At 39.8% G+C, this 28,000-nt stretch overlaps 1 protein-coding gene across 1 annotated transcript; it reads right to left on the bottom strand.

The window, feature by feature from the left end:
* pdgfrb (platelet-derived growth factor receptor, beta polypeptide) lies at positions 1-27,973 on the bottom strand. The gene is made up of 23 exons (XM_005467763.4): positions 27,396-27,973; positions 16,368-16,442; positions 15,446-15,763; positions 14,936-15,193; positions 14,657-14,787; positions 14,118-14,283; positions 12,061-12,241; positions 10,686-10,801; positions 10,379-10,502; positions 10,030-10,241; positions 9,578-9,672; positions 9,368-9,500; positions 8,293-8,397; positions 7,847-7,957; positions 6,488-6,644; positions 6,035-6,201; positions 5,596-5,708; positions 5,142-5,264; positions 4,809-4,920; positions 3,872-3,971; positions 3,670-3,775; positions 2,439-2,728; positions 1-1,763 (listed from the first exon to the last, which is right to left on the bottom strand). Exons 2-23 carry the CDS (start codon positions 16,414-16,416, stop codon positions 1,616-1,618), a joined length of 3,315 nt encoding a protein of 1,104 aa, XP_005467820.1. The 5' UTR covers positions 16,417-16,442; positions 27,396-27,973; the 3' UTR covers positions 1-1,615.
* Between the last annotated feature and the right edge of the window lie 27 nt (positions 27,974-28,000).

Below are 28,000 nucleotides of genomic sequence, written 5' to 3'. Positions count from 1 at the left end.
TACTACGATAATACACTTTATTGTCACATTTACAACATAGAAAATGACACATATAAAAAATACATTTGTAAACGTTAAGAAGAGCTTTGGTACCATAGCTTGTGATAACAGTGATCTTGTGCATTTTACATAGAGTAAGAAAGGCTACAGGAAATACAGACGTGTTCTTCCTTTAAGTGGTGAATTACGTTGAAACACAGTCAGTGTTATCCAAAGCAACAGAAGACTACAGGTATTTTTTTAGATTTTTTCATGTGTACATACTGTATGGCTATCTATTTTTTGAGCAGCAGCCCTTCATATGCAAGCAACAACAGCCCACGACAACAATCAGTCTATACAAAGGCACTCATCTGTGCCATCTTGTGCTAAGGCAGTGATATGCTGTATTTATTGTTTTCACTTGAGAGTCACAGAAACTGCATATCATAATCACTCTAACATTAGATCCCCAGTTGCTGCAATGTAACTTTCACATAATTGAAATGGTTTTTTTGTTATGAATATCCACATTTTCTACATAAAGTGCAAATCTGGCACAGAACTACGAGTTAAGCATACAGAACAAAAAAAACTCCCAAAAGTTTTCATACACATACAAGATAATATTCAAAATACACAAATAAAAACACTGACGCTGTGGCATATAAAACTAAAAAATAAAGTATATCTCACATTAAAACAGTGCATGTGGAACCTGTTTGTATTTACTACGATTAGTTCTCTTGACTGTACCCAAGGTAAGGAAAAAGAAGGAAGGTAAAGGTTTCATTTAAATATCACCATTTCATATCTGATCATGCTTTAGGACAAAATGTTCTGTAACCTGTCAGTTAAAGACAAATTAACTTCTTTTCAGGTTCTTGAGGATGTTTAACCTCTTACCTGAAAAGCCTCTTTAGCTCTAAAAAACTGATGTGGACTAGCAGGTCTTTAACCTTTAGTTTGGTTGTCACCTGTTGGTGGTCCTCATCATGTGAGTCATTAGGGACACATGGGTGAAACTCACACTTTGACCCATGGCTTGGGTCTGGTGATCCTAAGAACTCACGTGATAACAGAGTGGGTGAGCAACTCTTACGACTACCTCTAAGGAACCTTTCAGACAGAGGTGAAATGTCTTCAGAAACCTAAATCGAAGTCTAGTTGCCTTTAATCAGCCAATTAAGCCTGTTGTGACGTGGATGAAATCTACACAGAAAAATGGATTTGAGGTTTTCTCACAATGTTGTGTCAATGATTTCGTACTTTTTAAAAAAAGGAAATGCAGCCTACTTGTGAACAGTGAATATGGGGAACAGTTGTTGATTAGTTATCTAAAAGATAAAGCACTTATTTATTAAGGCCTCATAAACCTCACTACACCTTGTAAACTAAGTGTAAATTGTGAGGAGGGTACCGCATTAATTTGTGGCAAGTTTCCTAATACAATCGATTGACAGAAGATAATTTTGTAGTTAACTGCTTGTAGTTAAAAAAAAGAAGAAACTTTCTGTGTGCCTAGTGAAAATACAGAGATTTCCATCTCAGTCTCTACTTTGCTACATTTTAGTTTATTCACGTTCCTTTTCAGCCCCAGAAAGGAAATCTGTTTCCTCGGGGCTCCTACATCTGGCTACAGGAAGCTGTCTTCTACCTCGGGTGTCCCGGAGGAGCCCAACAGAGCGTCTCTCTCGCTGGTCTCTTCCAGCCGGTCCTCCTCTGGAAGGGTGTCAGCAGTGTCCTGAGACATGGAGTCGGTCTCCGCCCCCAGACCCACAGAGCTGAAGGAGAAAAAAATCATTCACAAGTTCACAGAGTGCATTTAATCACAAAGTCATACACAGACAGGTCTTTTTGAGGTGTTGTTGTAGATGAAGTATTTCAACCATAGTCACAAGATTGTAGGGGAACATGAACTTGTTCATAAAAAGGCTCATAAAAACCACCAAAACATATATTGGTTATATAAAAGCCCAAGATGCTAGCTGTTTTATTATATCCTTATATATTATTTTCATATGCCAGCTAATTAGTGGATGTTTATTTGGTTTTTATTATAAAATACAATAAAAAAAAAATCAGTGATCTGTGTCAGTGATCTTGGACAAAGCAAATGGTTACAAGGTAAGACTTCCAAGCCAAATATAAAACAAAAAGATTTCCATCACTGGGTTGGATGACTCCCAAGCTGGAAAAAAACAACTCTATGTTCAAGTTAAATGTGACTAAAATTAAACTTTGGTGGTTCAAACATTCATTTTCTCATTAATGCTGAGTGAGTGTTTATCTATGCAGTAAAAACACTTCTCCATAATACAGCTATTGTTTCAGCTCAACATCTGGATGAGTGGGTGTTTGGATGAAAAAACTGCTTGTGTTAAGCAAAGACGAATTCATCTTTGTTTCAATCCCTGCTCTTGGCACACATGTGCGGCATCATTTCAGTGACTCTGTACCTTCCAGGACTTTCCGACGGCATGTCAGTGAAAGCGTCTTCTGGCTTGGGGTCCGGAATGGGAATGATGTACTCGTTGTATGACGGTATGACTTCCTGTGCCTCTTGTCTGAAGTCTTGTCTAGGCCTTGAGTTTTGGTTGTAGGCATCCAGTGGAGATTGGAGTGTGACAGGAGATGGGGTGCCAAATGCTGGGTTGGCGACTGGAAAGGGTGAGGTCAGCCGAGGTTTGGTGCGGGCGACTGCCGGGTGGTCACTCTTCATGAAGTTTTCATTGACTTGGTTGTATTTCTGTTGTCAGGAGAGAGAGTTTGATTACCTTAACAGCATGGGAGCAGTCTGATGAGCTTGTAAGAAGAATGATGATGAGCATTTTAGTGAAATTATTTATGTTTTTTATTGACTGTGACAAACCTAAACTCAGGAAGGGGTAATTTCTTCAACCTCTGATGATGATTTAATATGTTCAAAAGAGAGCTACATCAATAATCTCCAGCTCATTAGTTGCACTCCATATGACAGGAAGAGCTGTCATATGGAGTGCAACTACTGCGCTATGACGCTGCTGCTGTTGGCACCTTGCTTCACGCTTCGAGGTAGGTAGTGTGACATCAGTGACATTAGCTTATTGGAAAAATAAAAGTATGGAAAATGTCATTTATTTATTTATTATTACTTATTTATATATATAAAATATTACTAAATAAAACATTCAGTATTTCTATTCTGTTTTCTGTTTGTCAAAAATATCAAAATTGTTAAAAAGATTTTTAAATATTGTGATTTCATTTTGAGGCTATATTGCCAACACTTTCTGAAAACACTTGCAACATATGTAATATGTGTTACATATAAAATATGTATTGATGGTAAATGGCTGTAAAAGGTAGTACAAATATTTTTAAATCACTGTATTGGTGGGAGGTAATACAAATACTGAATAAAAGAAAGGGTTAGGGGGGTTAGTGTGAAACTGGCTTATTTTAAAGATTTTTTATTTTAAAATACAAAACAAGTGATTATTATTGCTAATGTCATAAGGTGACTGAAAAAGAGCTTAAAAAACACCAATTTCCATCTGAATTTGGTTGAAGCAGTAGCATAAAAATAGAACCATAAAACTGAAGTACAAATTTAAGGTTAAAGTGCAATTACTGTAAAATTGCACCGATGTAAAGTACTTGAATGCTTGCCAATATCTCAACCAGCTACTAGGAAGTGTTATTATGTACCTTTTTATAGCTGTCTGTCAGCATATTCCCCACGCTGTGGACCAGAAATGAGAACTCGGGCCTTTTCTCAAACTTTTCATCCCAGCATTTCTTCATAATCTCATAACTGCAACATGAGCAACATGAAATAAGAAAATAAGTGTGTTTCTTTTCAAGAGTTGTTGAAAAGGCAAGAAAATGCCAAGGTGACAGTGAGACTCACACTTCATCGGAGGCATGGGTGGGTTTGGCCATTCGGTAGCCTCCCTTCAAAGCACTGTAGAATAATTCATTCATGGGCAAATCAGGGTAGGGGGTCCCTCCTGCAGAGAGCATTTGAGATAATTCAAAAGCTAACTTAGAAATCAGAAGCAAAGGCTAGGAATCTAATTAAGTTCTGTATCTAACATAACGCAACCTTGCACACAGAATTACATTGTTTCAGCCTATGAGACAGTGAGACATTGAGTGAATTTAATGTGTTTTCTGAGAAGCAGAACACTGACTTATTATTTCAACTTCATTAAAGTAAAGTATTTATGCTGACCCAGATCTGCGAGAAAAATTGATCCATAAAGTCCAGTTAATTTCACATTTAGACAAGGAAATACAGAGAATTTCGTAAGTGTCTCGCTTACAAAAGTGGATTGTGAGTGTGTTTTCATCATTCTTGCTCACAAGTGCATATCCTAAAAACTGTCTACTTTGTTTTCATGGTACTTTCAAAAAATTGGTGAAAGGATGCTTAAAAACAAACAACAAAAAACTCACAATACTCTGAGCAAGGAAATGCTGATTTCAAAGCTTGACTGTGCCTAATAGGAAGATTGACCTCATATGAATCTTCAAACAAACTGGTACGTTCTTGCAATCAGACATAGAACAGAAGATTGGCCATGGCCTTGTATACTCTCGTTTACTGTCACATGAAAATAGTATGTCTCTTTATTGGTTACACTTTAGGATAGAGAAGTGCGTAAAGAGTCCAGGAGAGTTTGTGTGACAAGCCACCAAAGACCAAGCAGGTTTAAATGTTCAGTACAAAGTGTCCTACATTACCACTTACAAATAAGGTGATTCTCTTGTACAATATGAATACAGCACTTCAGCAGTAGGACTAAAAGCTTTTTGTGTGTTGATGTGAGTGTGCTTGAACTGACCCAGTGTGAAAATCTCCCAAAGAAGAATGCCATATGACCACACATCGCTTAGGGTGGTATACAAATTATGGAAAATGCTTTCAGGTGCCATCCACTTCAAGGGAAGGAAAGTCTGAATGAAAGAAGAAACACATCTTATTAAAGAACCACTGTTCCTAACTTGAAACATGCAACAGTCAGCAGGGCTAAAAGAGTCCAGCTAGAATTTATTTGCTGCTATTAAATTTCTGTTATATGCGGATAAAAACGTCAAAACAGGTGAAAACTTGTCAGAACAGAATAGAGTAACTTTCCATAAGTTTTTCCATAAACCACATTTTTTTTTACACTTACGCTGCCTTTGGAGATGTAGTTGGAGTCATGCATGATGTCTCTGGCCAGGCCGAAGTCACAAATCTTCACCAGTTTGCCCTCACAGATCAGGACGTTCCTGGCAGCCAGGTCACGATGGACGCACTGCGGAGGATTGAAAACGAACATACCTGTTGTAACCATCACGAGGTTGCCACATAACCACAAATTCTTGTTTTTAAATATAGTTACAAATTTGGATGCTGATTAGCTAATCTTTATGTCTTCTAATTTGATTTAGTTCTCTTTTGACAGAGTCAGGCTACCTGTTTTCTCCTGTTTCTTTTCTCTTTTTAAAAAAAATCTTTACGCTAAACTAAGCTTCCAATTCTTCTCTACATAATTGGAAAATTAAGACTAATTTTCTAATTTCATATTTGTCTAGAAGGTTGAGTCACCAGCTAAACCGAGATGAGTATTTTGTAAAATATCATACGTTCTTAGAGGCGAGGAACTCCATCCCCTTTGCCACTTGGTAGCTGAATCCTAAAAGATCTTCGTAGGTGAGACTGGGAGAGTCGCTGATCACCAGGTCTAAACTGTTGCCTCCTGAACACGGTGAAAAGGTGAAAGGATCAACAGGAGAAAAAAAGGAAGGTGATGAACATAAATGTAGACATTGTCTTGTTGTGATGGGGGAACGCTGGCTGTCCTGTGACTGCCCAGCTAAAAAGAGATCAGGCTCTTTATATGCTGCCACATTTGTCTGTACATTATCTCCAGCATTTCATCAATTAAGAAAATAAGAATTCATTAGTCTATTATATGAAAAGCACTGTGCGTTTCAACCAGAAGTACAGCTTATACTGGCAGAGTTCATCATCCATCATGGTTAAAGTGATTTTAAAACAGTGGTAAACTGGCTCAAATCAAACCTTGTTCCTGGTAGAAGCCGTGTTGGTAGAGAGACTCGTACGGAGAAGGCTGGATATCTGCATATTTGATGGAATCTATCTGCTCTTGCATGGGAACGTAGACTGAGGGCTCATCTTTGCTCATGTCCATGTATCCTCCATCACTCTCACTTCCGAAAGACACATAGCTGGAGGGATGGAGATATATATATATATATATTTTTATTGTGTCTGAGAAAGTGCACTAAAGTGACCTTAAAGGCACATTTGTTTATTTATGCTCCATCATCTGAAACTTTACAAGAGAAAAATATCTATTAAACTATCCCCTTAGGAATCAATAAAGTATATTTACTTATCTATGAGTAGCTGTTTCAGAGTACATAAGAGGATATATTTTAATAAAAAGAACCTCCCACATTATACAAAAAGGCCCTTTGTGCAGCTCTGAAAGCACCAGTCTGCTTCTCTCACCCTTTCCTCTGGCTGAGAGGGGTGCTTCCTCTGGAGATGAGACAGCTGTAGTCCTGGTTTTTCTCAGCATAGTACTGCAGGAACGTGTGCTTGTTCCTGTGCAGGTAATCCACCAGGTCGCCATAGCGACAGTACTCAGTCACCAGGTACAGAGGGCCTGTGATCAGAGAACAAGAAGTAAAACAACAACTTCTTTATACTTTTTGATGTATGATGTATGCCTCATAACATCAACTATAACTTTCAAAAATATAGAGCTTTTATACAATACTATTTTCACTGTGTGGTTAACTCTATGCTTTGAGCATATTTAGCTGAGTGACTCTCTTTTCCTGCTTCTCTTTGCAAAAGCAGCTGTTCTAGTTGTAAAAAAAAACACTTGTAAGCTCTGATGTGTTACAGTTAATGCACTTGACTGTTTTCTTTCATTCAGCGTTCTTTAAAGAAATTCCACAGCTATTTAAAGTGCAAGACATGCCAACACTCATTAACTCATTATCCAAAGTGCAATGTAATGTGAATTATATAATCTAGAACAGGAGTTCTCACATCGTTACCCAAAAGGAGTGGGGAGGGAGTAGAATAACGGATACTTTTTTCAGTAGTGATATGAATATATTCACTATTAGATGTAGCAAAATTTTACATTTCCTAGGGTATTGTTCTGAGAACCCTCTTGCTATGAATGGTAGAGTCACAACCAATACTCAGAAACATTGCATGCCATTTTTGGGGTAAATCAAAGCACTGTTTTAAGAAATTAGACTTAAGGGTTTAGGAAGTCTGGTGAGGTAGTATAAAGAGCCATTTAGAAAGGTCCATTTAGAAAGCATGCTATGGTAAATGGGTTAAACATCAAATTTCTAACAAACAGTCTGGTTCAAAACCTTATTTTTACTTGCTTGACTAATTCTGTCCAGTTTATTATGCTTTCAGTTTCCAGTAGTTTTGTTTTTAGTCATGTGTAAGAAAGCCAAGAAAGCTTTTCTATTCCTTTGACCAGTGAAATAAACTTATTTCTGGGCAATGAAAAAGAAACTTCCAAAATGACAAACTGTATTTTTCTATATTTAAAAAATCCTTTTCTATTAGTCACATTTTCTTACTTAAAAGCAAATTTCCTTACTTGTAGCCTCTTGTACTGATTATTTTAATGTTAAATGTATTGTGACTTTAAAGTAAAAAAAAGAAAAAGGCCCAAACAAGCACAAAATACCACTGAACTTCCCACCACCTTTCTCTTAAATAAATCTTCACCACTACTATCCGGTACCCTTAGCATTAAACAAAGGAAAAACGAGCAGACAGACATGTGATCAAAGCAGTTTTCCACAGTTTGTCATTGTGATGCATGCTCACCATGTTTGGTACAAGCCCCTAGCAAGTTCACGATGTTGAGGTGAGGACCCAGGTGACTCATGATCTTTAACTCTGACATCAGGGCCTGAGTTTCGCTCCTTCTCGCTGTAGCTGGATGTCAGAAGAGCGAAAAAGAAGGGAAGAAGAAGATGGAAAGATTAGATGCACAAACCTAGGGTAGTTGGAAGTACATATGAGAACAAGAGAACTAAGAACCCTGAGAGCAGGACACACTGTGTCTTTGCCAAACTGCTCAATGACCTGTGAGCTACGACTTGAATCAGACTGGCAAGCAAACTAAAGCTCAGCGGGCTGCTGCTCTCTCTGAGCCCACAGGAATATGGCACTGGTGTCACAACATCTGACAGCTAAGCGGGGGTCCATATACTGTTCACACAAATTACGCACATGGCTTTCTGCTTTGTTTTTTAAATTGTAGGGCTTACATTTCAGCATTTTCACTGCCACCTTTGTGCTTGACTGCGAATCTGTGAGACCATATGCAGTTGCCTCGACCACCCTGCCAAACGCTCCTGATCCAAGAGTGCGACCTGAAACACAAAGAGGAGCTCAGAAGGACAGAGTCTGAATGGGGCCCACATTGGACCTGCAAGAGTAAGGGAGTACATTTTTAACTAAAATAATAGTGTCAGCAAATGTATGTTATTTTCTCAAGAAGGGAAGATTATTGCCAATAAATAGTATCATATGATGTTTTTTTCGATCTTGAGATGCGTCCTGTTTGTAGGGGAGCAGCTGACTACGAACAGCATGTCGTTAGACATGAGAGTTTAAAAGCTCTCTATGAATAGAGCTTTACGAATGAAGTGCCACTGGAGCTGATAAGAGAAGTTTAACAAGGTTTGTTTAGTATTCCAGCGTCGACTGTGCCCAGACAACACAAACCACCCACAGCACTACAGCTACCGAACAAAAACTCCAGTTTAAAATGTCTGTGGAAGCAAATACGTCTATTTAGACAAATGAAAAGTGGCAAGCTGAAAATTTAGCTGCAGCTAACCACAAATCCGTGTCCTCAGTTGACTAGGCTAATTTTAATGCCTAAGTTAATAAATATTTGTTCAAGCCTCTGTGTGTTGATCGGTTTAAAACTCTGTTTTTTGTGCCACATAATTTTTTAAATATTTTTTTAACCGCACATAATATTTTACCATTTATGGAAAACCTCTATTAAAAAAGTTTAATGTAGCGGGAGAAAATTACAAAGACATTTTCTGTTCCGTTTCTTTCTTTTTTCTTTTTTTTAAACTTTTTTTTTAAAGTTTTATTTAATTTAATTTGGTTTTGCCATTTAAATGTGTTATTATGATTCATATTTTATGCTGTTGTCGCCTTTGTTTTCAGCATTGTTCATCTTTGTTCATTAAGTTGGTTTTTCCTAATTTGCACTAACAGCAGCTGATTTAAGTTAAACTGCACACATGCAAGATATTAGGGTTTCCATCAGGACTAGTTTTTTAGCTGAGCTTAGCTCATCATCTCTCTTAAATGAGGACTCACCCAGCACTAGGTGGTCACGACGCATTTCCCAGGCCAGGTCATAGGGCAGGTGGATGGGATCCACGTAGATATACTCATGTCCATCCTGGCTGACAGATTCTATCACCTTCCATCTGATCTCATAGCGAGGTTTCTAAGAACAAAAAGTGTTGCTTTTGAAGAAAAGAAAAATGAAAAATGTAAACTAAAAAATGTTTGAGTTTCTCTTACCTTCCTCCAGATTGCAATGAGGATGATGAAAGACATGATAACAATGACCACTAAAGCTAAAACAGCAGCCAACACTGCCACCTGGGAGAAAAGGGCTGCAATAGGCAAGAGGACATAGAACATTAGACACAATATAAGTAACATGAATCTCCACATGCTGGAAATTAGTATAATAAAGCATAAATAAAGCTATGTTTTGTCTAAAACATACAATCTACTCAAATTTGCTTTGCGTCTCTATATACTTATCAGATTTTCCTATAGTGTTTGTGCAGTTTAAGCCAAATAGAATTTAATTTTTTCTTATTGATTTACCCGTTTTACAGTAAAGCGGTATAGTCTATATTTACATAATAAAAAAATTGGATAAACTTTAAGTATAATGTTCTATAATATCCTTTGATCTACTCTAAAATATATATATATAAAAAAAAGAATCACAAGACACGTACAGCTGAATACCAGTTTGATGTCCCGCCTGCTGATGAGCCCCTCTTGGTTGCTGGTCTCACACCGAACTATGACCTGCTGAGGTGTCTGGAAGGTCAGCTGGCTGCGCACCTGACTGACCTTTCTTGTCTCATTGTAGCTCACGTTCGTATGGATGCTCAGCACCTCTGGCTCTGGTGTCAGCGGCTTCCACACCTCTGTCTGGTTGCTACACCTGCAGAAGGACATTAGATGGGAGGGTGAAATATTTCCAGTCAAAAACAGACGCACTGAAAGTAAAGTGTGTTTTGGTCAGCCCCCTAGTGTTCCTTCTGTGACAGTTCAATGGGGAAATGGGTGGTAGGGACTCACTTGAGCATGCTGCCACAGCTGTACCACTGTATGGTTGGGGCTGGGACCCCTTCAGCAACACAGGTCACCAAGTGTCTTTTCCCTTTGAGACTGTGGTCAGTCAGGTCTTTAATCTGAGCGGGAACTAAACACAGGGTGGCGGCGGCCATTAATCATTGCTGACTCGGAGAAAAACACAATCTGTCCTCGGGTTTTTCCATTCACAAACACCACTTTCAGACAGTCGGTCCAAAAAATATAAAACACCACACAAAACCCCACAGCACACAAAACACCTGGGAAAAATTTAGCTTAAAAAAAGGCTCACCTTGGACCTCCAGGTCAAAGGTCATTTCCTTTGTGTCATCTCCATTGGTAACAAGGACAGTGTAGAGGCCCTTCTGGTCTGTCCTCACCCTCACCAAGGTGAGGACACTGACATAACTGAGGTACAAGAAATTCATTTAAAAAAAATAGAATATATACAATTTCCTTTTCTTCCAGTACTGAAAATGTTGACTATTTGTCTGGAGAAATGTAAATCAAAGCTGACTGGCAAAAGGTTACAAATTTAATTAAATCTACTTTGACAAGTGACAAAACACTCTAAAAATACTCTAAAAAAAGCCGCAATGCTGTTTAAAATGTAAATAAAAACAAAATGCAATGATTCATGTGTAAAATAATTTTTTAAAAATTTTACTTTTATGTAAAAAAATAGTAAATGTAAATATTTCTTATGTTTTCCATGTTCTGTTGTGAATAAAATGTGATTATATGAAATTTCTAAATAACTGAATTCTGTTTATATTTACATTTCACACAGTGTTCCAGCTTTTGTGGAAATGGGGCTGAACACTAAATGAACTGTTCTTTTAGATATGAGAGCAGACAAACTAATTTCTAAAGTCTTCAAGAGACTTTGTGAGATATGAAAATATTAAGAAGCACCCGGGTTAAAAACACTGTGCACAAGGACTGTTTTAAATAAAATATCTAGTAACTCTTAGAAACTCTGTGATGGCACCAGCTGATGTGTTTACACTACACTATAGTGGAATGAAGCTTTCTGTTTATGATGTTTGACTTTTTTTAAACTTGTTTTTTCTTTTTAAACTTTTTTTAAACACAAAAGAAGATGTAATGTTTATGATGTACCCCATTATCGCGGAGCATGACAGTTTGTGTTGTACATAGCTGTCAGCGTGGAGGTGGTGATTTTGTCTCTCTATTTGTGAACTACTAGAGAAAATACAGTCTTCACTTGATGTTTCTCTTTCTTATTTATTACACGCCGGAGACTTCATGGAGCTTGTTAACATGGGTTGTTTCTACCTATCATCATCCCTGTGGTTGATATTTCACTTAGATATTTAATGTGTGTTGGCAGGAATGTGAAAACATGGCCTTCAAATTTAAGCTTTATTTGACATCCGTTTGAAAGACACAACTCAGTGAGTTGTGACAAGCATTTGGTGTTTATGGTTCCAGTGTGATGAACGATGGCGTCCAGCCCTCCAAAGGGTATCATGTTTCTCTCTGTGGAGACCCTTATCTAGTGATGATTGACAGGAGCAGACTGACCTGTGGAGGCTGTCGCCCTATCATAGGTCCTGTGCTAATTGTTTAAATGTATCAAGGCTGTGGATGTGTTTGGGTGCTTTGTGGTATGCCTGAAACTAAATACTGGTTGGATGTTCTACCTTATTTCATGCTCTTGTCTCATGGTGATGATTTTGTCTCCCTTGATGGTGGCACCATCCTTGGTCCAGTAAACCTGTGGGGGAGGGTACGCCTCCATCGCCACTCTCAGCTCCACGTTCTCTTGTAGCTTGACTGAAATGTTTCGTTGCTGAGGAGGTTTGATGTCCACAAAGCCGTTTTCTAACAAGAAAAAGAGCAACGTATATATGCAATGCACTAAATGTAGTAAATTATCTTATCTTATCTATAGTACTGTGAAAAAGTCTGCTGCCACCGCCCATTTCTTTACATTTTCCTAGGAAAATAGAAAACACATGTAGTGACTTAGTGATGCATGTGCAAACATTCCTAGAGATACAGCTAGTATTCTTCAGGAATAGTTCTCTCAGACTACTTAATGAACATTCAAGGTTCTTCTTTAGATATTGGCGCCTTTTGTTTCATGACAGAGTATCAACTGTATTTTACAGATGGCTGTAGACTCTCACTGCTTAAGACCCGTTGCCACTGATTTTCAGTCAAGTTTCTGTGTAATTTGGCATACCCGAGTCTTTTCCTCATTACCTTTCCTTAGGATTAGCTTCTACCACTGAGACCATTTCTAATGAGTCTTCAGAGAACAATAGATGGATCAAATACAGGCAAAGATGCATCTCTCAGATCCTGCTTCAGATCTTTGTTGGATTGTTTTCCTATTTCTTAAAGGCATGACTTTCAGGTCCTGTTCATCTGCTCTAGGTTATTTTTTAGGCCTGTGACTTCTCTTTTATTCTTCTCTTATTCAGGTTTCCTCAAATCTTTTTAAGGATATGCTGCACATCCTGCTGAGGTATTCCCAGTATTCCCAGTTTTTGCACCAAAAATTGCACAAAAATACTATTTTATGTCTGTCAAACTGTGTTATCTTTGGCATTTTTCATAGCTTTAACCAAAAAATGGTAGCAACAACAACAACAACAACATCAGGATGATGCTTCAAAATACAATTTAAAATTATACTGATAATGAGTTGTTAAGCAGCCAGTATCGAAATAAAAACTTCTTCATTTTCATCTTAAGGAAGCCTGGAAAACTATTACTCAAGACCACTTTATAAGAAATCTGAAGCGAGTCTGTCTCCTTGGAAGCAAATATAAAGAAATAAGAGGAGGCTCAAGACTTTTGCACAATACCTACTCTCCACTCCACTGATAGTTTTGCAACCAAAGATTTTGTCCATGAGAGCCGTGAGACTGAACCAAAACAACAAATCTGCAGGACAGACAATAAAAAGAAAAGTCCTAAAAGATACTTTCAAGTTTCATATAGCTGGGCACTGCTTTTCCCTGTGTTTCTATTCAGGCTGCTTTTCTTGGTCTAAGGCTTTTTGATGTGACCATTTCTCTGTACAAAACCATTTATTAAGCTGCTTCTGTACTGCTGCTCTTCGTTCTTGAACCTCTGTGGTCAGACACTATGCATCTTTTCCACTGAGATGTCCAGTGTCCACCATTAAACTGTCCTGGCCTCCTGTCTCTACTAAACATGGAGCTTCAAACTATTCAAAGCTTGTATAAATATAACACACCTCAGTGCAGGTGGAATAAGCATTAACTGACCTATACTGCATGCTTGACGGTCAGGAGACAGAGCATTAAGAGAAGTACCATATGATGAATCCCGCTTACCTTAGCAGCTAAGATGCTGACTTACTGTTAACATTTGAAGTCAAACCCCAGTTACATAAACACTGTGAGTCTAAATATAAAGTTGCTGTACCCACTGATTTACAGCTCTGTTTCTCAGTGTATCACTCGAGGGATCCACACTGTGTCAAAAGTTTATTTCACACTTTGAAGAGAAACAAACAGAAGTGATCTTCATTTCCTTTAAAAGTAACTCCTCTCCCACCGTAACATCCAGAGGTTGACATAATAAGCAGTCTTTCCTATGTCAGCAAAATGTAATAATAATCTGCACAGAATCAGTTTGTTTTACTTTTGTGTCTATGTCTTTGTGTGTGTGTGGGATGAAGGTGGGAGAAAGGTTGGGGGTGTGCAAGGGGGTTTTATCTTACCAAGCACAGTGATGTTGACGCTGGCAGAGGCGCTCTGGTCTTGTATACCCTCATGGACGTGGCAGACATATTTTCCACTGTGGTCCACCGTGGCCTGGGAGAAGATGAGGCAGGAGCGCATGCTCGTGGGGGACAGGACATCAGTCAGTGGCTCGTAGAAGTCAAGCTTAGAGACAAGTACAAGAATAAGATTTGATGTTTTAATATGAATTTTACTTTTATTTTTGAAGTCAGACTTATTAGGAAAAGCTGCAAGTTAGTTTTGAAAAATGTTCTAATGCAGCCATGAAAATAAAACTTCATCATCAAAGATAAAACAGAGACAGTTCAGCTTCACTGTTATCCAAACAAGGACCTACAGGGACCCAGTTATTACAACACCAGCCTAACGTGAGCTGTGAGTAAAGTTTCACAGCAGAATAAAAACTACGAGGTGTGTCTCTACATCTTGATATAATTTGGGCTTGGTCAAGAGGCCTTCGAGTGATCACAAAGGGAAAACGGAACAATAGCGCTTGTTCTGCTCCACTCCTACTCACCCCTCTGTTGGGAATATCCCAAGAAAAATTCACCAGCTCCAGTCCGTGCACTGTGCAGTTTACTGTCAGTGGTTCACCCTGCTTCAGGACCGTCTTCGAAGCATTGATGTAGGCGTCAATGGCCTCTGGGACTGGGACGAGAAGAGAAAACACAAGGGAGAAGTGAAAAGGGTGTGGTAATGTAATTTAACTAAACAATAATGTCTGCACTAAGGCTGATCAAGTTATTAAGTTGGAAAGAACTATTTCTCCAACAAGCTCTTCAACCTGAACACTTACCCACAATGCTGATGACATAGAAGTCCTGAGACTCTCTCTCTTCCCCGTTCAGCTCTCCCCGACACACGTAATTCCTGTCCTCCACCGGCGCCTTGTAGCCCTCACTAGGAACATACACCCCACTTACGGGTATGTCAGTGTCCCTCTCGTGCAAGGTGACAGTGATTTTTGGATTGGTGACCACACAGGGGATGGTGCTTTCCTCACTGGTCTTTGTTACCATGCCGTGAGAGCTCTCTATGAACCACACGTCAGGATCTGCAGACAGACACATTTTTTATGACAAAAAATATTTTTCTATTGATTTACTGCCTCTTCCTCAAAGAACTTCCTGGAGGTTTTTAACCTTACTCTTCTTCAGAGTGCTTTCAAAATCACAGTGTTTTCAGAAGCTCTTTATTTACATGCAGCATGGAACTTAACCAGTTTTTTTTTCAATTGTACTGCACAGTTAGCTTTGCAAACTCTGAATCAGGAAGGTAAACCAAAGGTAAGCAAACCAGGCCCCACCTGGGACAAACACAGCCACCTCCTCTGTGTCTTGAGTGCGCTGATCAACGCACTGATACACGCCTGTGTGCTTCCAGCTCACATTGAACAATGTCAGAACGCTGGATGTGGCTCCGCTTTGCACGATCTCGTAGCTCCGGTGACCCGGTTTAGATGGTTCCAGCTGAAAGTACGGCACGTCGTCCATCTTAAACTTCCACGTGGTCTCCCCTGAGCCGCTGCAGGTAAGGGTAAGAGAGGAGCCCTTGGCCAGAACAAACTCTTTGTCGCCGGGCGTGATCTCCAGGCAGCGCAGCTCAGTGCAGAAACACAGCAGAGCTGCAGTTTGCACAGCAAGACAAAAAAAGGTCAGGATGGAGGTCACAGAGACTGCAGCAGGAGGTGAAAGGTTAAATCAACAGTGTTAGTCAGATCCTGCGCTATCTTTAAATGATGAAGGATGTGAGTTGTCTGCAGCAATTTAGTGGGAGCGCGATGACGCCTTGTCACTGATAAATACATTTAAATTGAAAGAGGTGAGTGAATGCATCAGTTGTGTTGTGAAATCCCACAGCTAATAAATCACAGAAGAAGTCGCTGTATTCTTTAAACATTCTGAACACAATGATTTCATACCTACTTAACAAAACCTGAAACATGCTGTCCCAATAATCCTAACCACATGTCTTGCAAATTTAATAAGATATATGTTATAACCCATTCAATTATATCCAATTTTTATATTAAATTATTATATTAGATATCCAAATCATATTAACTGTGATTTGTTATAAAAGAGTCCCAGTCGTGCAGTATCTATTTCCCCTAATTATAAAATACTCCATCCAAACTTAGCTTCAAGCTTCTTGCTTCCCTGCAAATCACTTTTGCTTCTTCTTACAGAGTTTTACTTTTTGTTGCTGAAGTAAAATTTAGGCCTCACCTGTAAATGTGACTGTCAGGTGGAGCGGGGATGCTGTCACCTTCCTCATCACGGAGGCCTTCAAGTCACGTCGTTCTGCAAAAAGAAAAAAACAACAAGAGTGATCCTTTTCAGAAATATTTTGCCTAAACAGTCAAGTGAAAATGAACAGAACAGCAAAATTCTGTTTTGTATTCGCACCAATTAAGACACAACTTGAACAGACTTAACATCTGTCCATGTGAGGATGAGCTTCATATCATGATGGATTGGTTCCTGCTCTCGCAGGCTCCACAAGGTCAGGTTAAGTGAGAAAATAAATCACATTGCGTGTCAGAACAAACTGCGTCAAATGAAAGAGAATGACACCAAACTATGCTCTTCTCCCACTAAATGGAAACAAAAAGTATTGAGTTTGTTATCAGGCTGCTTTCTTTAATAGCAACTGGCTCTCACAGAGAAACTGAGGTACCGATGCAACTCGAGGTATTTGATGCCTCGCTGCACCAGGACAGAGCAACAATGTCTGGCTCTTTTTGTTCCCGGTTCACCAGCATTCTGCCCGCTAACAAACGGGTCACTGTGTGCGGCTTTGCAACGCGCTTGCTGGCAACAATGCTGCGTCCGAGCTATTCCACAGCCATGCTGAGCCATTAATTGGTTTTGCTAAAAACAAAAGTAAAAATGAGGGCAGTCACAAAAGCTGCTGACAAAGGAGTGCACTTGGAGTTTTGAAAGGTTGCTATGGTTTGGCATTACTAATAGGGTATCGTGTTGTACACCAAAGCGATGTCAGCATCAATGGATTCAGCACTTACGGGGGTCAAAGTTGACCCATGCTTACCATCATCAAGACTGTTATCAAAGACCTTGAAGTTCTAATTGTACAGCACAGTGAGAGGCCAAAGGAAAGCGGGGAGGGGTGGTTTGCAGTTATGTTTAGGATAGGGGTTAAGGCCTGCAGCACAGGCGTCTGGAAACAGTTAAGGATGGATCACAGGCCTATACGAGGGTGGGAAAAAGAGAGGGCGGAAGACTGATTCTTGGGAAGAGTGAGGGTGGAGAAGGAAGAGAGGGAGTGAGCCAATGGAAAAATTGTGAAATGCATCTCGAGAAATCGCTCCCCAATTTAACATTTTTATAAGATAATGCACACCAATTGTACCACCTCTATTTTAAGAAACTGGGCCGTTTTCCTGCATTACATAATAGAACACATGTTTTGAAGATTACATCTCTCCATCTAATCACGAACAACAAGGCTTCACGCTTCATTCATCAACTGAATATCTTTGGCAAGACCTCCTTTGCTGTATCCATCGAGCTGTACAAAGTTACTAAAGGTGGTGTTTTCTGGTATAAACAAGACGACAGAGCTGATCAGTTTGATAGTGGTGGGGAAGCACAAAAAGTTCTGTGACTAACCCAAGGACATTTACTCAAACCAGATACATGTTGTCTCTCTAAATTAACTGCCTCTGGTACTTCCGCTCCCAAAACGAAAAGCTCACAGCTCTTGAGTTGCTCCAAAAACATGACTGGTCCATTTCCTCCCCTGCCTCCTGCTTCCAATAAAAAAGGGTGAAGGAGAAACAGACAGAGAGAGCAAGACCGAGCGAAAGTAATGTTATGTTTTTATTGTGTCGTAGTTCATTCACATGTGCACGTAAACATTCTTAGTGGCACATAATGGATGCTGGATGCATATAATGTACACACAGACACATGCTGTACAAGAGTCCTGTCATACACACAACTTACACACACACACAAACAGACCTCTCCCGCCTTTTCCCCTTTTTGTCACTGATTTGGGTGTACAGTTCACGTTCCCACAGAAAAACTGAAACTTTCCCAGGGCTGTTGATACACTGGGGACCCTGCTGGTGATGACGGCAGAAGAGGAGGGGTCACCTCATCCCTGGAGGCCCCGGCAACATGCGGCAAGGTCCGGTTCACCGAGGAAGCCATACATCAGCACTCTACAAGTACTAGTAACCTCAGTGTCAATGATGGCGACAACAACCAAACGCAGAGATGCCAAAGGCATGTGTCTTTTGGCAGTATGAAAACAAAACAGTCTGTGACTGGCTGCTGATGATATGTTTCCTAAAACAAGTCAAAGTGGTACATTAAGGGCTACTACAGGATGTGAATTCACATCTAAAAATCAAACAACAGAGATCATGCTGAGATTAACAAGAGTCGAGGTGTTTTCATTAGGCTTGAGAAGGGACAGAAAAACAATGTTTGGTTGTTCCAACACTGGTTGATGGGCATTGGGACAACATGACCAGAGAACACTGAGAGGGAAAAGCTACTTTCAGCCGCCCCCATACTCACAGGAGTCACTACAGTGGGTGTTTGATCGGTTAAAGTTCTTACGCTGGATCCTCTTCCTGAACCTTTTTGTGCTTTCTTCCAGGTTCAAACCAATTATCTTTTGGTTGTTAAGCAAACGTGTAAACCACTACACTGTGGAGCCACTAACCTCAAAGTGGGATGTGCTCTCAAGGATCATGGCCCAAAGGAGTCAGTTATATAGGAGTTAGGAGAGTGAACATTACCACAGGAGGGATACTTTTAACACTGAGATTAATGCTCATCTTTGTCTTGGTCAGATCTTTGTGTGAGATGGGAACAAACAGTGTTATGAAGCCTTAAAAGGGTCAGGCCACTAGTGAATCTGCCAAGAATGCTTGGCAACCTTTCAGAGAATTTAATAAAGCACTTGGTAACAGTTTGATCCCTGAACCACAGGACAGCTCTTTGTCTGCACCACAGAGACAACAGAGTCATTTACAGTAAGAAAGGTCCATAAGCTAAGTGAAGGGCTTCTCAATCTGAGAATTAGAACGTGTAGAAGAAGGATCTGGAAAGCATTTTTGTAACCCAGATGTTTATTGGTGTCTTTTGAATCTTTGAAATGGTATACTGCATTCCTGTAGTAATCTTGGAGGTCTGGAAAAAACAACAACAACAACAAAAAAAAACAAAAACAAAAAACCACAAGTGATGTTTGTGTTAGTGATGGCATAGTAATCACAATGGGGGATAAATTCTTATCACTCTGCATGAGGTTTCCCACAGATGCTTGGGAATTTGGTGGCTGATTGACCCTTCCCAGTTTTCATAAACAATCCTGCTACACTCAAAGTGTCACCAGCTAATGAGGAAGAATGCTAAAGTCAACCTCCTCGGGATGCACGCAGCCCACGCTCAGCCTCAGGATTCAGCTAAGTGTGTAAACGCCAGTCCCCAGCACCCCGTAATCCCACTCCAGGGATTATCTATATATACTGTAGCTCCATGTTTCAGTTAAACATCTGGCAATGATAAAGCAGTCCTCGATGAGGTGGGAACGACTGTCAGAACCACAGTTGCAGCAAACTGTTTGCTTGAGTGTCTCCCAAGCGGGGGTAAGCTTGCACTTGGAAAAAAGGGAGGGGGGGGAAAGTGTAATCTCTAACAAAAGAGAAGGATTTTTGAAAAGCCTCCCAAAGTGCAGCTGGAAGGCTCCGACTTCCTGTTGTGGTCTTGTGTGGGTGTTAACCAAATGTGTGTCATGGACACAGCAGACCATCACAACCACCAATCCAAATAGGCTCAGAAACAACAATCAGTAGAAATCTAACAGCAATAAGACTTCTACAAGGAGGAAAAAAAACATCTTTGATTCACAAGCGTCACAGACGAAAGATGTAAACTCACCACCAGATATGAAAAACAACAGAAAAACAGCAACAAAACAATGACAGGCAAGAATAGACCAATTAAACCAATGACAAAGCATGACAAACCATTAACACACCACAAAAAAACTGCACACATCACCAGACCAGACAGTGGGATAAACAGCAAAGGGAGCACGCAAACATACGGAATATACCTTATGGGTAAAACCACATCAAAGAAGGGAGTGAGCCAGCAGAAGGCGCACACACGCAGACTTGCATCACAGACTGTGATGTTTACTCTGCTGAAGTGCCCAGCAAGCCACCATACAAAAAAAACCAAACTTCTCCAATTTAGCAGTCACATCTTTCCAATGAAAACAATTATAGCTCAGAATGTGAACTATTGCTGACAATCAAGATTTTTATAGGGCATGCAGTGTATCATTAGACTATCTACAGGGCAGAATAAATGTACATGCCACATTTGTCTTTTTTAGTTTTTGTTTTTAGAAGGATGCGACGTTTTCCTGACGTATCTCTGAACAGCAGGACTTGGCAAGCTCTGTGGGAAAAAACTGACCCAGTGATTCTTTGTTAAAATAAACCTCCATTTTTATCACTCATCTTGAACTGATCATCCCCCCTGAGGAAAACCTTCTGGTCTCTCTGCAGCAGACCCATGATGCACTGTTCCCACCCCAGGCGGCCTCAGTGTCCATCAACTCCAATAACTCCAGTATCACTAATGCACACTTTGTGCATTACAGGAGCTATAAAAATGATAGCACAGTGAAGCCCTTTGAAAGGTTCGGCTACAATCTCATACAACTGATTTTTATCAGGAACTGCTTTTGGAGATTGTGTGAAACTTCATACTTTTTGATTTACAAATACAACCGCAATGGAAGTTCTTGGCATTTAAAGTAACATTAATTAATGTTATTGGCAACCAGGGACCAGCAGAAAAAAAGCAGCTAGGCACAAGCAGCAAGGATGTCCTTACGTAAAAGAAAATAAGTACAGTGCAAGATATCTTAAGACACAAATTAAAATGCTACAAAAATACTACAAAATTTATTTTTTTCTCAATTTCTAGTGAAATGTGCATCTTCTATCTACATTTTGCGAATAAAAGAAGTCTACAGAGGTCGCATTATGCTATCAAAAATAAATGTTTAAGTTCACATGAAGTAGCAGCAAAAATATTATATTTAAACTCTGAGATCATCTTCTAGCAAAAAAAGAAAATAAGAAAAAAAAAGATATTGTAATGCTACAGGCATTAGATCAAGAGTCAAATTACCAAAAAAGGAAATGAGACTCTTCTTTCAGGGATCACAGAGGACACTGACCACCAGGGTATCTGGTGAGATGACCTGCTCTTAACTGGGAGGAGAGTCCTCATGTCTCAGAAAGCACTTGAAAAAATACCATAACATGCTTAAAAGTGACATACTGGTGATATTAGAATGACAAAGAGAATAATTTGGCCTGTAATCAGTGATTCCCTTCAACTGCGGGGACCCGTCTCTCTATCCATTGCCAAGACTCTTCACTGAACGGCTTCAAGTTGTCTGATCTGTACTTGGTGAGAAGTGCACGTTGATCAAACATACTGGCCGTGACTCATTGCATTCACTCAGCTATTCCAGAAGTGTTTCATTCATGCACTGCACCCCTGAACTCCAATCCAATCCAGTTTTATTCATACAGCACTTTGTACATTACACCAAAACACCATACAGCTAATTCTCAACCTAATATGGGCAAAGATGATTCCAGAAAAAAAAGCACAGTTGCCTCTGGTATTCAGTTTAATCTTAGGGACTCCACAAATCTCAACGACCTTGATGTGAAATGTGAAGTCAATAGCTCAGCCATATAAGTTGGTGCTGATTTTAAACAAATAAAACTGTTAAAAGAATCCTAAAGCGACTGGGGAGTCAGTGGAAGGCGGCTTGGTGGAAAAGGCGCTGCTCTTTATAAGTATTTGATTAAAGATTAGCAGCAGCATTTTGATAATTGTGCAAATAAAGTGTTGTTAAGGCTAGTGTAACTCTTCAAACGAGTTGTAAAAGGCATGAATACGATGTTCCAAAATTTAACTGATAAGATTTCACCTTGGATAAAAGCCTCTGTGAGAGAATTCATTTCCTTATCTAGTTTAAGATCAGACTCAGGTTTGACACTTAAGGTTGGTTATTGTGGGTTTTACATATGGCACGAGTCCAAGAGAGGATCAGCACAATCACCACTGGGTCTGAACACAATAGCCTTAGTTTTACTTTCACTGAAATAAAAAAAAAATTAAGCATATCGATGCTTCGATGTCCTGATATCATTTATTTTTACTTAAATGTAAATTTGCAGATCATCTGCATAAAAATGATACGAGAATCAGACCATACATTGAAAAGACTTTACCTTATCATTCCCCAGGTTAAAGTCCATATAATCTCCTTCTGAGTCCACGTGTGAATAAAGCAGTTTTACTGCCCGGAAAATTTGCACACCCTCCCCCTGCACCAGCTCAGCCTCGGCAGAAGGCTTAGAGCACACAGGGAGCAGCTCTTAAACATTGGTCTGAATCAGGGTCACTTTCTTTAAAGATATAACTGCACTTTTTGAGTGTCCTTCCAGTTGATCTCATCTATCTAATTTGAGCATCTTTAACAAACTAAACAAATGTAATCTCTAACCTCTCACTCAATGATGATCTAACAGTTGCCATTTGCCAATAATGCACATGTCATACCCCACATGTCTTTCCACTTCAGAGCCTTTGGTGTCATGATGCATTTTCATGCCAGCCAAGTTGTATAAAGGGCATTTTTTGTGTTTTTGTGGTCATGACTAAAAAAGTTTCTTCAGATGTATGACTCACTTGTTCTGACCTCAAAGTAGGTTTCACTATTATGCAGCAGGACACTATTAGAAAACTGTTAGACTATTAGAAAAGTCTCTACCGGACAAAAAGTGTTTGTACGCTGAAACTTAAAAAGCTACAGCTGCACCGAAACCATCTCAAGTTTGCATTATCAGCACTGAAAAATCTGCCTACTACTCTGCCTGTAACAGGTTTCCTTCTGTTCGGTATTTGGACACAGTGCTTGTGAGGTCTTATCACAGAAACCAAAGTAACTCTATACTCATGCTGAGGGAACATATGTTTGGGAGACTGCGGATTTTGGTTCAGTGCCTTTTAAACAGAGTTGTAAATGCTGTGTGTAGTGGCAGTCGGGGGAGATGTAAAGAGCTTCTGTGTGAAACCCATGGATGTAGAATGACAGCCTTAGATGTGGCTAGCGTTTGAGATCAATTTAATGACTTTTCAGGAACCAAAATGAAGGAAAAAGGGATTACGACTTACAAACTTAAGCAGCCTCTGTCATTGAAGTCAGTTTTCCTCTTTCAAATCAGCTGGATGTGATTTTGTCACTGCCAGTCAACTCAATAAAATTGCTCATAGGGTATACAGATACATGCAGCTCATGCAGATACATTTGCTGGCATAAGCGACACAACATCCTTCAAAGATTTTCCTCCAAAAACGTCTCCACCCATGTTCATTGTGGTACCCTCCTTTTTTGCTGCACGATATGAGACCCCCTGCCTCATGAGAAATGAAGTACGCCTACACACACTTCCAGTCCCTGCACTCCCTTCCAAAAAGAAAGAAATTGAAACAGCTGAATACAATTAGGACTGACTGACTTTAAATTCCATCTGTTTACCTAAAAAAGCCCAAGGAGACGGGAAAGGAAGAATAACAGTCACAGGGAATTTCATTTTAGTGGATAACTTATGCTATTTGTGCATAAATTCTGTAATTTTAACTGATCTGCAGTTTCCCACATTTTGTGTCTTCCTTTCAGTGAAGCTAAACTGTGCAGATTAACTCAACAAAATGCTCCTTCATTTTTAACTGTGCAAAATATTCTTATCTCACAAAAGACTGTTTTCCTTTATCCTCCTTTCTCACTGCACTGTATCACCATTTCCAACATGTTTTTGTTGGAAAGAGGACAGAACAAACTCCAGGGAGAAAGCCTGGTGCTTTAAACGAATCTGATGGAGACCAAAACTTCCTGTTGAAAGTAAGCCTGTATTAATCCTTATGCAATAAATCCAGAGAGGAACTCATAATAACACCTTACTAATGTTACACTCATACAAGGTTGGACACAGCTGTCAAGTCATTTACTTGAGTAAAGACAGGAAAAATCAATAAAAAAAGACCACATTATAAGTCAAAGTCTTACACTTTAAATAAAAGCTCAATATTTTGTGAAATAAATATATTTCATCTTTTTCAAAGAGTTCAGTGAAAACATTAATGCAACTCTGGGGCTACTGAGTAGCTTAGCTTAGCACATAGACTGAAAACAAGGGAAAGATGTAGTGGACCTTTCTCATCAGTTTCTTGGTTTTACACTTATTTAAGCTTTATTTATCTTTTTTTACACTATATTTTTTGTAATATTGTAGTTTTGCATTTAAAGTGTATTGTGGTTTTATGTAAATGAATGACATAAATTTTGTTTTCGCACAAGCCCAACAAGAGCCAAGGGTTGGAAATTAGCCATAGGTATAAACTGTGTGCAGCGCATCAGTCCCATGCTCTATATTGGACTTATTTCAAACTCCATTTAGTTACATAAATAAATAAAAAATATTTATTTCACAAATTCATCAAAAGATACAACATGCTCATTTGTGACGGGCTGTTATTTCCCTTTAGCGACAACTCAGCAGCTGTTATTAGATCCTAATTAAAATGTTACCAAATATTGATCTGAGGAAACCTGGAACGCGACTGGGTGTTTATTTGTTAACAAAACCATTTTTTAATCAGTGACAATATTTTTTTAAATAGCAAACTAAAATGTACCTATACAGGTATAGCATAATTACTATCAAGAAGTTACAGTACATGCAATGAGTATACAACAAGAGAAGTACTAAATGAGGAAGTAGTCTCCTAATAGTCTTCTAGTAATTTTCTGCACTGTATCCACATTGCAATGTCTTTTTCTTTGCGTGATTATGACACCTTTCTTTGCGATTTTAGGCTTATCCCCTTCTAAAAGTTTGTTATTGTGCGACGAGAGTATATATATAATAAATCAAATGAATGTTTCCTCAATGAACAAACTCACTTCCTGTCTTAAGATGAGATGCAGCTGCCTGACAGCTCTGTGTGAGTGGGAGGGAAACAATGAGGGGGGAGGCCAGATGGACAGCCAGCCATACAGGATGCTTTACTGCAGCACCACTTAGTGCTTTTCATTAAAACTGTGTGACTCAAGTATAAAGTCTAAGCACAGTATGAAAGAACCAGCGACGTACAAAGAGGCACTAGACTGATAGTGTTAAGAAAAGCAACAACTCATTCAAAAAATATTGGTGGTGGATAATGAGTAAGCCAATGAGTGTCCACCAGGGGATGAGTCAGAGTTTGTTCTGTGAATCTGAAAAATGAACCAATCCGTGTCACGATAACATGATGTGAGAGTGTGTAAGTATTTTAACTCAGTGTTTCCTCTATAAACAAGTTTTTTCAGATGAGGGTTGCTCAACTTTGAGTTGAAATCACAGAGGATAAATGAAACGAGGACAGAATGGGATCAGTATTTTTCAAAAGTTGTTGTTGAACTCAAAATGTTACATATCTGCACATGTGAGTTAAATCAGACTCCTGGCATGTTTTCTGCATGGTCATAATGTGAAGCACATTTGCTCAAAGCTGCTGGCATGCAGAAAGCCTAGAGAGCCAGGAAACAGCTGATGTCGACGGATTAGGTCTGGGCCAGGGGGAATGGAGCCGGCTGGGCTGCACTGCATCGGGGCCGGAGAGGAGCACTCCGCTGGAGTACATACCAGCAGCCTGACGCAAGACAGGAAAATCCCCACTTGTCAGAGTCGAAATTAAACTAAGTTTTGCAAATCTTACAATAAAGATTTGTCACAGCAGATTTAGTGTTTTATAAGTTGGTGCTGTGAAAGTAGAAACTGAATTTAAAACTATGAAATGAATGCAATGCAGTCTAGCACCATTGATGGTAAAAGTATGACATGCATGCAGTCTTCCAGCGGTTCATCTACAAAAACAATGCCAGACAGTGCCCGGAGTGAAACATCCACAGAGCCAGAGAAGATCAAAAACTTCAAAAGGACACTCCTGTCTGCAGAGGAGGAGAAGAGCATCCACAAAACACATGCCAACAACGTTTTGATTACAGCAGATGCTAATTCAAATGGTTTCATGTCAAAAAGGTCCCCTGTATGCAGAAGATGGATGTGCAGCTACCCAACCCAACAACTTAAATACCAAAGCAACCATACACAACAGTCAGGCGGGAAGGCTTTCAGGTGCAAAACACGTGTTGGAAAAGACATGTATGCCACATGTGTCACAGCCATGAAATGGCTCACAGTGCTATAATATAACTCACTCCAGCTACTAAAATCTTCTGATGAACAGGAAGCAATGATTCAACTGATTGTTTATGTCGGCTCTCAACTTCTTGAGATGAGACCAGATTGATTTTACGAGATATTTACATTATAAAAGGGAGACTGAGTCATAAAACTATAAATTTAAGGTGGTATGTTTCCTCCAAAGAGGATGCTGTTGACAGTGATAGACGCTGGGTCTGATATCAGTTCACAGCCATGGCTCTTCAATGAGCTTCTTCATGAATCAATGCAGAGAAGATTGAAAAGGGAGGAAAGTGACCGATGGTTTGGTGGTGAGGACCGCCACTCTGGGTGACTGAAGAGGGCTGTACAAACAAGCCCTTTAGCAGGGAAGCACAAAGTGGAGAGCGTACAAACAGCTTGTACTATAAACCCTACTGTGTTTGTGTGTACACTAGACCCCGGGACACCTTGTCAAATGCATTCTGTTAGTGGGAAAATAAACAATGTTAAAGTTGTCCAATGTGAAAGTGTCAAACAGTTGCTGTGTACAGAGATGCAAGCCATCACTATGTTGATGTTTGAACAGGTTGCTTACGCTCTTTCACGCAGCGTTGCAATGGCTGTTGTGTACACACACACACAAGTATGTGGGTAACGAACACCAGCAAGAGACAGCAACAACATCACGAAGACCTACAGGTTGTTCTCTTGTCAAATCAAATCAGATTTTTTGTTTAAAAAAGCTATACGAAACTTGGGTCCAGTGTTCAGGATGAGGTGCGTCTGTGTCAGATGGCTGTGAAACTCAATCTGTCACAGTGGGCTTCCCATACAGGATAAGTGAATGTTCCCCACTTTGCACGGCCCTTTTTTACTTCTGCCAGCAGATGTGGAGCAGCTGTAACTTATACTAAAATACTTGATGGTGACAGAGAAGTATGCTTCTTACCTTCAGACGAACCCCAGAAGCACAGAAGAATCTTTCCTCTTTGACCAAGAAGGTTGTCGGCCAGCAGAAGGAAATTGGAGAGACTTCCAGTGAGATGTCTCTACAGGGGCTGCTGCTTCAAATGTATAGATCCCTCTGATGTTCACTCTGAGGTTAATCTCTGCTGTCCCAGGAGTCCGTTGGAGGAGGTACTGCAGTGAGCCCGGCTGTTTGTTTAGTCAAATCACATCACCATGGGTGTCTCTCTCTCTCTCTCTCCACTCTCACACTCAGAAAGAGTGTTCTAAGAAAAAAAAAAGTTCCCCACAGAAACATGCACACACGCACACACAAACTGTGCACACTCCACCCCTGACAGATCCACACTAAGCAGAGCGTCAGTGTCCACCCCTGCTGAAGCTGAGAGAGAGCAGGACGAGGGAGAGGAGGGAGGGAGCAGTGAAACAGAGCTGAAGCAGAAAGCAAGAAGTTTCTAACAGAGTGACGAAACTTCAAAATACAAATCCAGTTCTGCTTGTTGTTCTAAGGTAGAGGCTCAGAGGTCTGAGCCGGAGCGATTTGTTTATGAATGGAGTGGAGGTGAACTGAGACAGTCTCTATTGGCA

The sequence above is a fragment of the Oreochromis niloticus genome, linkage group LG2, assembly GCF_001858045.2.
Source record: "Oreochromis niloticus isolate F11D_XX linkage group LG2, O_niloticus_UMD_NMBU, whole genome shotgun sequence".
Lineage (NCBI taxonomy): Eukaryota > Metazoa > Chordata > Actinopteri > Cichliformes > Cichlidae > Oreochromis > Oreochromis niloticus.
Note: the sequence above shows the minus strand (reverse complement) of the source record. Positions and strands in the feature narration are given on the sequence as shown.

Excerpts from the sequence above, each read along its gene's own strand:
- pdgfrb (XM_005467763.4), bottom strand. The coding sequence starts at position 16,416 with ATGAGGAAGGTGACAGCATCCCCGCTCCACCTGACAGTCACATTTACA. Across the intron at positions 8,398-9,367 it reads TCGTGACCACCTAGTGCTGG|GTCGCACTCTTGGATCAGGA; the intron begins GTGAGTCCTCAT and ends TTTGTGTTTCAG. Across the intron at positions 3,776-3,871 it reads ACCCATGCCTCCGATGAAGT|TTATGAGATTATGAAGAAAT; the intron begins GTGAGTCTCACT and ends CTCATGTTGCAG.